Source organism: Dendropsophus ebraccatus, chromosome 4, assembly GCF_027789765.1.
Source record: "Dendropsophus ebraccatus isolate aDenEbr1 chromosome 4, aDenEbr1.pat, whole genome shotgun sequence".
Taxonomy (NCBI): domain Eukaryota; kingdom Metazoa; phylum Chordata; class Amphibia; order Anura; family Hylidae; genus Dendropsophus; species Dendropsophus ebraccatus.
Window position 1 is genome coordinate 84,080,355 of NC_091457.1, and position 12,949 is coordinate 84,093,303.

General features: G+C 47.1%; 1 protein-coding gene across 1 annotated transcript in view; it reads left to right on the forward strand.

Moving 5' to 3' along the window:
- PEPD (peptidase D) overlaps window positions 1–12,949 on the forward strand; it is a 211,205-nt gene that overhangs the window by 125,700 nt on the left and 72,556 nt on the right. Inside the window, exon 11 of the mRNA XM_069966171.1 lies at window positions 506–583. Coding sequence (XP_069822272.1) covers window positions 506–583 — 78 coding nt within the window. The remainder of the gene's footprint in view (window positions 1–505; window positions 584–12,949) is intronic.

Consider the following 12,949-nt stretch of genomic DNA (forward strand, 5'->3'; position numbering starts at 1 on the left):
AATAAGAATATACAGTACATGAGAACAGTACACAATAAGGCCCCGTTTACACTGAGCACAAACGGCAGTATTCTGCGGCGGAGCTCTCCACCCCACTCAGTGTCCTACAGTATTTCTATGGAAGCGGGCACGCCTCCGCTTTCTCCCCTCTCGGCTCAAAGAAGTGACATATAAATTTTTTGAGTTAAGATCGGCGGGAGCAGAGGTGCGCACAGGACACTGAGCACGGCGGGATTCCGCGAGAACAGTACATGATAAGAATATGCTCAACGTTCATATCTTAACACAAAAAAATGGAAAAATGAAAGCTGAGCTGTGATTGGTTACTATGGGCAAATTACACCATTTTTTTTTACACACATTGATAAATGTCCCTTATTAAAAATGCTGTGAATTAACCACCCCCTTTTCTCTTGTATTATATTATTTTTTACCTTTTTTATTCACACTTTGCTAATTATTGTAGTTTTTTCCTTCATCTCTTGATTGTATTTCCTTTTTATAGTGGTGAAAACTCCTCTGTTCTTCATTATGGACATGCTGGAGCCCCCAATGACAAGATCCTCCAGGATGGTGACATGTGGTGAGTTGTGATTATGCTGATCTGGTTTAGCTTTAAAGTGGGAAGCGTAGTCACAGAAAAGAGGTCTGATGGAAACTTATCACATAGCTTTTATTGATATCAGCTTTATAGTGATGCTGTAGCAGTCTTAGGCTGGGTTCACACTACGTATATTTCAGTCAGTATATTTCAGTCAGTTTTGCAACCAAAACCAGGAGTGGATTAAAAACACAGAAAGGATCTGTTCACACAATGTTGAAATTGAGTGGATGGCCACCATATAACAGTAAATAACGGCCATTATTTCAATATAACAGCCGTTGTTTTAAAATAACAGCAAATATTTGCCATTAAATGGCGGCCATCCAGTCAATTACAACATTGTGTGAACAGATCCTTTCTGTGTTTTTAATCCACTCCTGGTTTTGGTTGCAATATGAGGACCACAATACTGACTGAAATATACTGTACGTAGTGTGAACCCAACCTTAATGTTTATACTGAGGACCACTTGTTCCTGTGAATTTGAAGGTGCACACAGCCTAAAGGGGTTGTCCAGCTGTCATTTTTTTTTATGTATTGCTGCTGGTGCATATAAAACAATAAACATGTTATCCTTACCTGTCCACACTTTCTTTGTGTCCTCCGCTGGTGTCACCAGTGTCCCCAGTTGACTGCAGAACGTCCACTTCCAAGACTAACTTGTTTTGGGAATGATGGGAAAAGGAAATAGCCCTGATGTAATAGCACCAGTTAGTGGCTGTTGCTGAGGATAGCATGGCAAGCTTACCTTCATAACAATGTTGAATATTTGTTTTGCAAAATGTGTCTGAGTATGTACCATAAACCCCTAAGTTCTGTTCACACATCCATAATGCACCCCACGACCACAGACTGCACTACAAATATGCATCAGTAGCGTTCCGGGTTCCACAGAGAACTACATTGAAGATATTGATCCGTGCCACAAAGTCAGGTCTGCACTAGGACCTGTGCTTTTTTTTGCGGCATGGATTGTTTCCCCCTACACAGGTATGTGCGTGTCAATGGGGCTATTGAAATCTATTGGACCTGTGACTAGGGCCTTACTGTAGCACTGTGCATGGCGTCTAAGAAGTATATTTTGCTGCTGTTACAGCAAAGGGTAGAATATTTCTACAGGCTTCAGTTTCTTTTATCAGTGAATAGCCCTTACATCGATTTCTGTATGGTCTTCCAATCACTCCTACTATATTACTGAATTCCATTAGTACAGTATAGCCTTCTCATAAGTCTTCTTATTAATATAATTATTGCGTTGAACCAATGCCCCCCAGTGGTCAATGGTGGCAGAATAGACTTGTGCTTTTTTTAAGTTCTTTTTTTTCAGTTTGCTGATCATTCCAGCTCTTGCGTCTATCTCTTCTTTGTATTTCCGTCATTAAAAAACAGTGATGTGGTGCTATGGTAGACAGCAGTTTAATTGGGAGCGCCCAGTGACTTGTGCTGTATGATGCCAGGATCCTAACTGCATTGCAAGCACTTGTAAATGTAAGAGCGGCTATATCACTGACCTCCGAAAGTGTTGGTCAGCGTAATGCGAGTTGTGCTTTGTTAGAGTGATACATTCAGTAACAAGGTGTATCTTAAGGAGGTAAGCCTGAACCAGGGGTGAAAACTGTTAAGTGATAACTGTGTTGTGGTTGTACTGTGGGGCTTGCATCGTGCATAAGCTAAGGTAAGACCCTGGGGATTTCACCATTGTCCAATCAAGTGCAGAAATGAAACATTTAGTACAAGAAACTAGCTGCCCCCATCATACAGATGGCATTGTATAATGCATATGTTCTACACAGAAACATTTGTGTCCTTCCAGGAGGTGCACATAATGGCTTAAATGCATGAGGCCAAATGCATTGCCTTTCCTTTCCTCCTGAGCCCTACCATATGTCCAAAAGCTACATTATTGCCACATGTGGGCTATTGCTGTATCTATGAGCGATGGTGTAATGACCTACTTGTCTCCTGTTCCATAAGCTGCATACATGATATCGAGCATTCAGTTTTGTTTGTTTTTTTGCAGAAACATTTTAACTCTAAACCAATCACTGCTCTCTCTCTCTCTCTCTCTCTCTCTCTTTATATGTATATATATTCTGTAAAAGCAGCATAGTGCCCAAAACCCATTCTATCAAAATGTATGCTTCGGTAGTCCCAAGGTGATCCTTCCTTTCTGAGCTTTGCCGTGTCCCCAGGCAGAAGATAACAGCTTCTAGCCACATAACAATATATGAAGTGTTTCATCCTGGTGGTGTAAAATATTATGCTAGATAATGGCTTAACTGTGGTAAATTTGTTGTTTTCACTCTGCATTGTCTATTCTGGTTAAAATATCTAGTTCTGTATAAAATGCGTACTTTCCAAAATGGGGTCACTTCTTGGAGAAATAGTAAAAAAACAGGATGAAATTGACACAAGCATAGGAGAATGTACACTTACTCAGGGCAGATGTTGCCTTTGGTTGGAATGAAACCAAGGGCCCCCATACTGAAGGCTGGGGTCTCCCCATTTTTCTGTATGTGATAGGCATGTAAATAGACTAACTCATACATACACACTGGTTTACATGAACATTCTTCCTGTAACATTTTACTACTGGATCTCATCACTGCCAATTGTAATGGAAGACATGCAGCAGCTCTGATGAAAGTGTTAGCCAATTCTATAATTTATTGATAACTCATTCTATACTAAGAAATAGAAATATCAGGGGATGCTATAGCATTTCCCTATAAAACTCAAACATCTCAAGTAATATTTTTGTCCTTGACTCAACCTCTTGAGTTGCTGAAAATTCTTTTCTGTCATTTCTTAATGTTCTAATAGCTGTATAATGGCTAATCTTATTACCATTACCCAGCTTTCCCAGACCCATTAATAGGAAATCTGAGTCATCCCCTGCTGATATTGCTGCAAAACTAGAGGCAGATGTGCTATTCAATAAGCTAGCTGTAACATACACCATATTATTCCATACCGATACAGCTGTAAAATACCAGAATTTTATAACAAGGGAAAGACTCAGAGATTTAGATTGACCAGTTTCTATTTTAATACTGGTTACTGGTTGTTCTCTTTTAGATTTATATATAGCGCTGGACTTTGTAATTGTAATATAGAATGTTCATGAAATCCGCAATTATTCTGTTGTATAAGAAGAGGCGTTACGCTTCATTTGCTCGCCTGAGGTGTATCTGGCAGATAGGTCGTAAGTTCTTGTCTCTTTAGGTGTCTGTAAGGCTCTGTTCACACCTGCCTATTTTTCTGTTTCACCATATAAAGAGAAATACAAAAATAACACATTGGAAAGATCCATCATATGATCGACACCAGCAGTATCCAACAAACCCCATTGACTTCTAATGGTTTTTTGCCAGAAAGAACTTGAGCTGGGCTGTTCCACATGAGATATCACTGATGAGTAAAGGAAACAAAGCATAAGTGTCCGACTGTGAATCCCCTCCCGCCGTTGTAATGGTCCTTAATGTTTGCTGTCTGTAGGAAGTTGTCAGCACTCATCTAATTACAGAGGAGTCTCATTACGCTCTGGTTTCATCACACTCCTTTGCTTGTGCTGCTTTATAAAGATGCCTTGTTGGCAGTCATTTTCCACAGTAATTGAGAGCCCTCTACTGCAAGATCTCAGCAAGTATCCTCCAGCCCGACTCGTTTCCTTGTCTTCACATTGTGCTCCTGTTGTTATGAATGGAGAGACTGGCACATAGAACTTATGACCATCATAATCACTGTAATCATCATCATCATCATTCAGACTTTTAAGCTGACTACATTGGATTTTTATAATGGAAAGGTTAAAGTTTTTTTTTTTTTTTTTTGCAGAAATCAGTAGTACAGGCGATTTTAAGAAACTTTGTGATTGGGTTTATTAGGCAAATATGCCATTATCTGCTTTAAAAAAAGACTTTCCCCAAGTCCCCCCCTCCCACCTCAGGAAATCTTGACTCTTTTACATCAGTCGAGCCCTGTCTAACCTATGGAGAGGGGAGGGGGGAGGAGGGAGTTTAGTCGGCAGCAGAGAACAAAGGATTTTACAGTGGGAGCTGTGTGAAAGCCTGTATTCAGAGGTCAGAGAGGTCAGTGCTGACATCAAAGTAGATAGCCCGGTGATGTAGCTGTACATTAACTCTTTGTTGTCTTGTTTTGGTGCCTCATCTCCCTCCACCCCTCCCCTTTCCATAGAAAACCATCAAGACAGAGGCTTCAAACTGCTTTTTCATAATAAAAATGCATTTTTTTGGCTAATAAACCCAATTACAAAGGCATATCTCTGGGAGGCAGCAATGAGCCCAGATAAGTAAGTGTGCCACCTTACTCCAAGGCAGCAATCGGTGAATGGGAAAGTTGTTGTTTACATCCACCTGTACAGGGCCGATTCTAGCTCTTCTGCTGCCTGAGGCGAGAACTGAAATAGCGCCCCCCCCCCCCCTCAACTGAGATCAACATCATATAAACACCAAATAATTCCACCCACATGATGACTGCATATCAGCACTCCATAGTGACTAAATACTATTACCAATATTGCCACTACAAGGGAAAAATTCCACCACTGACTGATCAATACCACCAGTACTGCTACTGAATTAAAAACACTGTATAGAGTCCAGCATTACCCCCACACAGTGACAGTATAGTGATCAGGGTACAGTTACATCCAGTGACTCACAAGTAACGTCTTCTCTCATCAGAGTTGTTCACTTTCTCTTTTCTTCTACATTCAGATCCGACTCCATCATGAAGACTTCTGTTAGCCATGACTTGTTCCCGCAGCATCTATTGGACAGACATTTTAGGCTCCACAATTTAGAAGATCCCTTCTAGATCTCCACACTATTATAATCCCCATTCTCCTCATGTAGTCATAATCCCCCTTAGGCAGTTATAATCCCCCCATCTCTTCCTGTAGTCATAATCCCCCGTGTCCCCCATCTCCTCATAATCCTCCAATCTCATCATAATCCCCCCCACCTGTGTCTCACCATCTCCTCATATTCCTCCTGTGCCCCCCATAATCCTCCCATCTCCTCATATTCCTCCTGTGCCCCCCATAATCACCCCCTGTATCATCCATCTCCTCATATTCCTCCTGTGTCCCCCACAATTACCCACTGTATCATCCATCTCCTGTGTCCCCCCAACAATTACCCCCTGTATCATCCATCTCCTGTGTCCCCCCACAATCACCCCCTGTATCATCCATCTCCTGTGTCCCTCCATCTCCTGTGTCCCCCGATCTCCCCACAATCACCCCCTGTATCATACATCTCCTGTGTCTCCCCACAATCACCCCCTGTATCATCCATCTCCTGTGTCCCCCCCAAGTCTCCACAATCACCCCCTGTATCATCCATCTCCTGTGTCTCCCCATCTCCCCACAATCACCCCCTGTATCATCCATCTCCTGTGTCCCCCCAAGTCCCCACAATCACCCCCTGTATCATCCATCTCCTGTGTCCCCCCATCTCCCCACAATCACCCCCTGTATCATCCATCTCCTGTGTCCCCCCACAATTACCCCCTGTATAATCCATCTCCTGTGTCCCCCCATCTCCTGTGTCCCCCCCCATCTCCCCACAATCACCCCCTGAATCATCCATCTCCTGTGTCTCCCCACAATCACCCCCTGTATCATACATCTCCTGTGTCTCCCCACAATCACCCCCTGTATCATACATCTCCTGTGTCTCCCCACAATCACCCCCTGTATCATACATCTCCTGTGTCCCCCCCATCTCCCCACAATCACCCCCTGTATCATCCATCTCCTGTGTCCCCCCATCTCCTGTATCTCCCCATAATCACCCCCTGTATCATCCATCTCCTGTGTCCCCCCACAATCACCCCCTGTTTCATCCATCTCCTGTGTCCCTCCATCTCCTGTGTCCCCCCCATCCAGGGCCGTTTCTAGGGCCGGGCCACCGCACGGGGCGCCAACAGCTAGGGGGCGCCCGGCGGCCTCCGACAGCGCCCAGCCCCCCGTACTCACTAAATCAGTAGGGCCTCCTGCACCGCTTCGCCCGCCGCTATCGTGCGCCCCCCGGGAGGTGGGGGGGGCGGGGGGTGGTGGTGATGGTGTGGGGGCGCGATGGGTCCGCTGAGGTGAGCTTCCGGCACAGACAGCCTCTGTCAGACAAGCCAGAAGCTCACAGCTGCAGCCCCGAACCTCTCTCCTGCTCGATGACGTCATTTGTGCTGGGCCCGCTGGGCTGCAGCTGTGAGCTTCCAGGTTGTCTGACAGAGGCTGTCTGTGCCGGAAGCAGCTCACCCCCGCCTTGTAACAGCATCAGAAAGGCGCCCCGGGCTGCTCCCCCTGCCCCCCCCCCCCCACTGCTCCTCCTGCCCCCCTGTTGCTCAGCCTGCCCCCTCCCCCTGCCCGCAGACTGCCCCCTTCTGCTCCCTATACTCCCCCTGCCACCTTAGCTGCCCCCCCACCTGTCACCCCAGCTGCCCCCATCTTCTCCCCCTGCCACCTTAGCTGCACCCCTGCCTGTCACCCCAGCTGCCCCCATCTTCCCCCCGCCACCCCAGCTGCCCCCATCTTCCCCCCTGCCTTCCCAGCCGCCCCCACTACCAACTTAGCTGCTCCCCCTGCCCATCTGCTCTCCCTGCCCCCCGGCCGCTCCCTCTCCTCTCCCTGCCCTCTGGCTGCTCCCCTTGCTCCCCCCCAGCTTCTCCCCCTCTCACCGTAGCTGCGCACCCTGTCCCTGTCACCCCAGCTTCTCGCCCTGTCCCTGTCACCCCAGCCGCGCACCCTGTCCCTGTAACCCCAGCTACGCACCCTGTCCCTGTCACTCCAGCTTCTCGCTCTCCCCCTGTCACCCCAGCTGCTCCCACTGCCCCCCTAGCTGCTCCCATAGCTTCTGCCCCTCCCGCTGTCACCCCATTTGCTCCACTTCTAACCCCAGCTGCTCCCCCTGTCCCTGCCCCCTAGCTGCTCCCCCTCCCCTAGTCACCCCAGCTGCTTCCCCTGCCCCCCTAGCGGCTCCCCTTGTCCCTGCCCCCTAGCTGCTCCCCCTCCCCTAGTCACCCCAGCTGCTTCCCCTGCCCCCCTAGCGGCTCCCCTTGTCCCTGCCCCCTAGCTGCTCCCCCTCCCCTAGTCACCCCAGCTGCTTCCCCTGCCCCCCTAGCGGCTCCCCTTGTCCCTGCCCCCTAGCTGCTCCCCCTTTCCCTGCACCCATAGATTCTCCCCCTCCCGCTTTCACCCCATCTGCTCCCCTTGTCACCCTAGCTGCTCCCCCTGTCCCTGCCCCCTAGCTGCTCCCCCTCCCCCAGCTGTTTCCCCTGCTCCCCTAGCTTCTCCCCTTGTCCCTGCCCCCCAGCTGCTCCCCCTTTCCCTGCATCCATAGCTTCTCCCCCTCCCGCTGTCACCCCCAGCTGCTCCCCTGTCACCCCAGTTACTCCCCCAGTCACCCCCAGCTGCCCCTCTGCAAATGAGTTGTGGTCGGAGAAGTCTTCATGATGGCTGCGCCAGATGGAGAGGAAAGCAAAGAGTGAGTGAGAAGACGTCACCTGTGAGTCTTTAGTAACTGCACTGTAATCACTTCTGTAGTTTGCAGAGCCTGTGTACCATTGGTGTCTAAATGGGTCAGTGTATTGTTTGCGGTAGTGTACTGACACAGCCCCGCGATCACTAGAGTACACTAGCGCAAACTTTTAAACTAGCTGCCAACAAACTAGCTAGCAACAGCTTCCAGCACTACAACTCCCAGCATATCCTAAGGGCTGCAGACTGTCAGTACATGCTGGGAGTTGTAGTACCTGCAGCTGTTGTAGTTGGGTCCTATACACTGGATGCTTTGTGGCATATAAGAATACATAGATCTGTGGGGGCTCAGTGCAGGGATGTGAGCCCAGAACAGCACTAATAGGGGATAGAACAAAAACATCTCCCCCCTATATCTTATTAGAGATGTTCTGGGGTCACTTCCCTGCACTGAGCCCCCACAGATCTATGTATTCTTATATGCCACAAAGCATCCAGTGTATAATTCACCTAGGACCCAACTACAACAGCTACAAGCACTACAACTCCCAGCATTTACTGACAGTTTGCAGCCCTCAGGATATGCTGGGAGTTGTAGTGCCTGCAGCTCTTGTAGTTGGGTCCTATACACTGGATGCTTTGTGGCATATAAGAATACATAGATCTGTGGGGGCTCAGTGCAGGGAAGTGACCCCAGAACAGCACTAATAGGGGATAGAACAAAAACATCTACCACTACCATATTAGTGATGTTCTGGGGTCACTTCCTTACACTGAGCCCCCACAGATCTATGTATTCTTATATGCCACAAAGCATCCAGTGTATAATGCACCTAGGATCCATCTACAACAGCTGCAGGCACTACAACTCCCAGCATATGCTGACAGTCTGCAGCCCTCAGGATATGCTGGGAGTTGTAGTACAGTGTAGACAGATTTATTGCTCTACCTTCAGGGCTAATGGTTGACACCCACAGATTGCCGCTACCGAGAGCCTCTGTACACAGTGATTTGTTGAAGGGTTGTCCGCTAAGAAACTACAACTCCCAGCATACCCTGAGAGCTGTATAAATGTAGGGGGTTCTCAGAGTTTTAGTTCAACTGAAAACACATGGGATTTGTCACAGATACAGATGTCTCAGCATGCAAGGAGCCTAACATGAACTCTAAATACAGGCCTACTCTAGACCAGCAAGGTTTCTCAATCTGTGCCACGCAGGTTGAGGGGTTACGGCAGGAGGCATCAGGGACCAAAAGGAGAGGACCTTAATTTAAAAAAATCAAGCCAGGGCTGAGCAGTTAGAGCACTGTCGGCTCCTGTCACACGGAACCGACAGTGCAGTGTGTACACACTGCTTCTTCCTAGGGACCCGAATCTTGATAAAAGCCCCTGTTCCTTTCCCTGCGCTGAACTGAGTAAGGTCCAGGAAGGGGGGGGGGGGGCGCTTTTATCAGGATTCGCCCTGTTGCCAATATAGCCTAGAAACTGCCCTGCCCCCATCTCCCCACAATCACCCCCTGTATCATCCATCTCCTGTGTCCCCCCCATCTCCCCACAATCACCCCCTGTATCATCCATCTCCTGTGTCCCTCCATCTCCTGTGTCCCCCCCATCTCCCCACAATCACCCCCTGTATCATCCATCTCCTGTGTCCCCCCCATCTCCCCACAATCACCCCCTGTATCATCCATCTCCTGTGTCCCTCCATCTCCTGTGTCCCCCCCATCTCCCCACAATCACCCCCTGTATCATTCCTCTCCTGTGTCCCCCCATCTCAGCAAAGTAAAACAAAAAACAGGCCAGCAGCTTCTCACCTCACCAATCGTTCCCACACAGTCCCTGTGGCCTCCTGGATGCTTCCTGGTCGCTTCCTGGTCAGGCTGATCACAGATCTCATAGAGCAGCCTGACCAGGAAGACATCACTGGCTGCTCCAGATCACTTCTAGATCGCAGCACTAACACAGCCTGTGACCTAGAAGTGAATGGCACAGAGCAGAGAACTCTTAGTTCCCTGCTCTGAGCCTCCTGTCAGCTGTGTGTGCCTCCTAATAAGGACACAGACACAGCTGACAGCAGGGGGCGCTCCTATAGTGCAGAAGCAGGGAGTCCGGCATCACACTGGAGTCCCTGCTTCTGCACGTATATTCCGTGGGCGGTACGCTATTAGCGTAGCACGCCCCGGAATACGCATACAGGAGCAGAGACATCAGTCTATGGCTGATCTCTCTGCTCCTGTAGTCAGTGAGCGGTCATGCATATAATATATGCATGAAAGCTCACTGTGCAGGGGCGGCCAGTGCCGCCCCCTGCAGGGTCGTGGGAGCTGCCGCCTGAGGCGAAGACTTCACTTCGCCTCATGGCAGATGCGGGCCTGCACCTGTACAGACATTCTTTACAGTTTCATGATGCCCAAACCATTGGCTCCCTTTTGACAACATTCTGTGATTCACTGAGTAACAAAGCCCTGCCAGCCTTGATTGGTGGGTCTCTTGCTTATAGGGAGATATCTGTCAATCAAGGTTAGTGGGCCAGAAGGAAGCCACCAGGGATCACCCCAGTTACTCAGAACCCCGGTTCTGACCAGTTTTAAAACTAGGATTCTTCTGAAACGCAGCAAAATTTCAGGTATTAAAACTCAAAATATGTTTAAAAAGTTGCAGAGTGTGTCCTCATACAGGATGTTCTCTGTAGCCTCGTGGCGTCTGATGTAGATAAATGACATGGCATTGTGACAGATCTAAATAGACCCTACTGACGTATAAAGAGCTTTATTTGGGGCCTGTCAAGGTTTCTATGCATCCACCACCTTCACAAGATAGCCTGCTTTGTGGCTTTCTGGGGAAAAAATGGTAGAAGGTGTACAGAGTCCCTGGTAAGAAATTAGTTTTTTCTTTAATTCTCTCTTTAAAAATAAATAAATAATAATTTACTCAAATGAATGGAAGGTATACTGAGAGAATAGTGGTACTCTGCAAGTTGCACCAAATGGGTATAATTATGTGCAGTATTTAGAAAGTTGTAAATACTAGTATTATACAATGCATAACTCCCCTCCCCAAGAGTTTTTCTAGTGATAGAGAACTCTCTGTAAAATAGCCTATGTGTATCTTCCATCAGACACACCAGCCAGCAATCTCTCGTTCAACAGTAGATTAAATTCTAGCCACGCTGCTGTCAGCCCTGGAGGGAACATGTCTGTGCAGCCGGGCACCCCAGGATTCTGCTGTAGTAATATAGATATGTATTTGTAGCTGTATGTCTCCACTTCCATTTTCTTCTGCTGGTGACTTCACGATTGTCAGAGCTCCTGCTCCATATACCCCTCATGGATTCCTCGTCATTGCCAGTCTTTTATGTCCCTGTGACGTCCATTGGAGTGTTGTGATGAGAAAATATAATAATACTTATTACTGTCATTCCTTATAGAAAAGTGGAGCTGGAAAAACAATTTGTGGAAATGAAGCCCTGTCTGTGGGATAAATTCTAGGCAGAATGAAAATCTTACCTGGTCTTTGTGCATTAGGGCATTAGTTTATGCATTAGGGCGGTATTATAATAGTTATGGTGATGGAAGCGACAGCCAACCCGCTCCACACTACAATAAGTCCTGCGTGTAGACACCTGAGCAAGGGTGCATGAAACAGAGTATAGGCGAACTTGAGCATAGCAGTAGGTACAGTCCTAAGTATTCCAGCATAAAAAAAAACAAAAAGCGGCACTCACCATGAATGCAGAATCTTATTGTGTTAGTGTATAATGTTAGTAACAGTACTCACTGTATATACTGACAGCAGCTACTTGTGTACCTCATAGAGCTAAACTCACACTCCTCTTCTCCAGGCTGTGCTGCCCTGCTCTTTTTTGTTTCTATTCATAAGATGGCCGACATGGAGGAGCATGTGACCATGCCCTGCTCCTAGTGTGCTCCATAGGCATATACAGGCTCAGTGCTGTGTCGGTCATCTTATGAACAGAAACACCACAGAACAGGGCAGCCCAGCCTGGAAGAGGGGGAGTCTGATTTTAGCTCTATGAGGTACACAGGGAGCTGTATATACAGTGAGTACAGTTACTAATACTGTACACTGAACTTTTACTATAAAATGCCCAACCCCTTTAAGTCAATTAGAGAAGCAGCTATCTTGTCCTCCTGTCTATCCCCTCTTCATAAACAGAAAAGAATTGGAAGAATGACTAACATGGTGGACACAGGATAGTGCAGACATAAGTTTATTTAAGTGCAGAATAATAAATATCATACAAATACATTCAATTTTTGTTCAGAGAGAGGTTTTGATACAAAGGCATAAGGCTAAGGTACTGTCAAGGAGGATACCCTGCCTATCATAAAAAGGAAACCACTGGGTCAGGCATTTTTTTTCCTATAAGATATATAACAAGGTTCCTTATATTTACTTATATTACTGATTTATGCAGTTTGTTAAAAACTAAATTGTCCATTCAACTTTTCCCACTTTTCTTGGCAGCTCATGAACAATATTTTGTTCTTTACAGGGCAACAAAACATATTGGTTCCGATCTTGGAGATAAAATTGTTGCCCATTCTTTTTTCCCCCTCAAATTAAATGACTTCCTCTATAGAAATGGAGGCTGCAGTCTGATTGGTTGCTATGGATACTAGCTATACCTTTCAGTCCCATGTAAACCATAGCAGCTGAGTCCAGTGTCGCCCTCATGTAGCGGCCTCATTAATGAACCTGTATCAGCCTCTATTCCATCTATACGGCTTCTGCGGTGCCATAATTAACATCCCGGTGTAACAGCCCTTTAATAACTCCTCTCTTCGCCGCTGGCAGTGAAACCGTCTACGGGCAGCTGCTG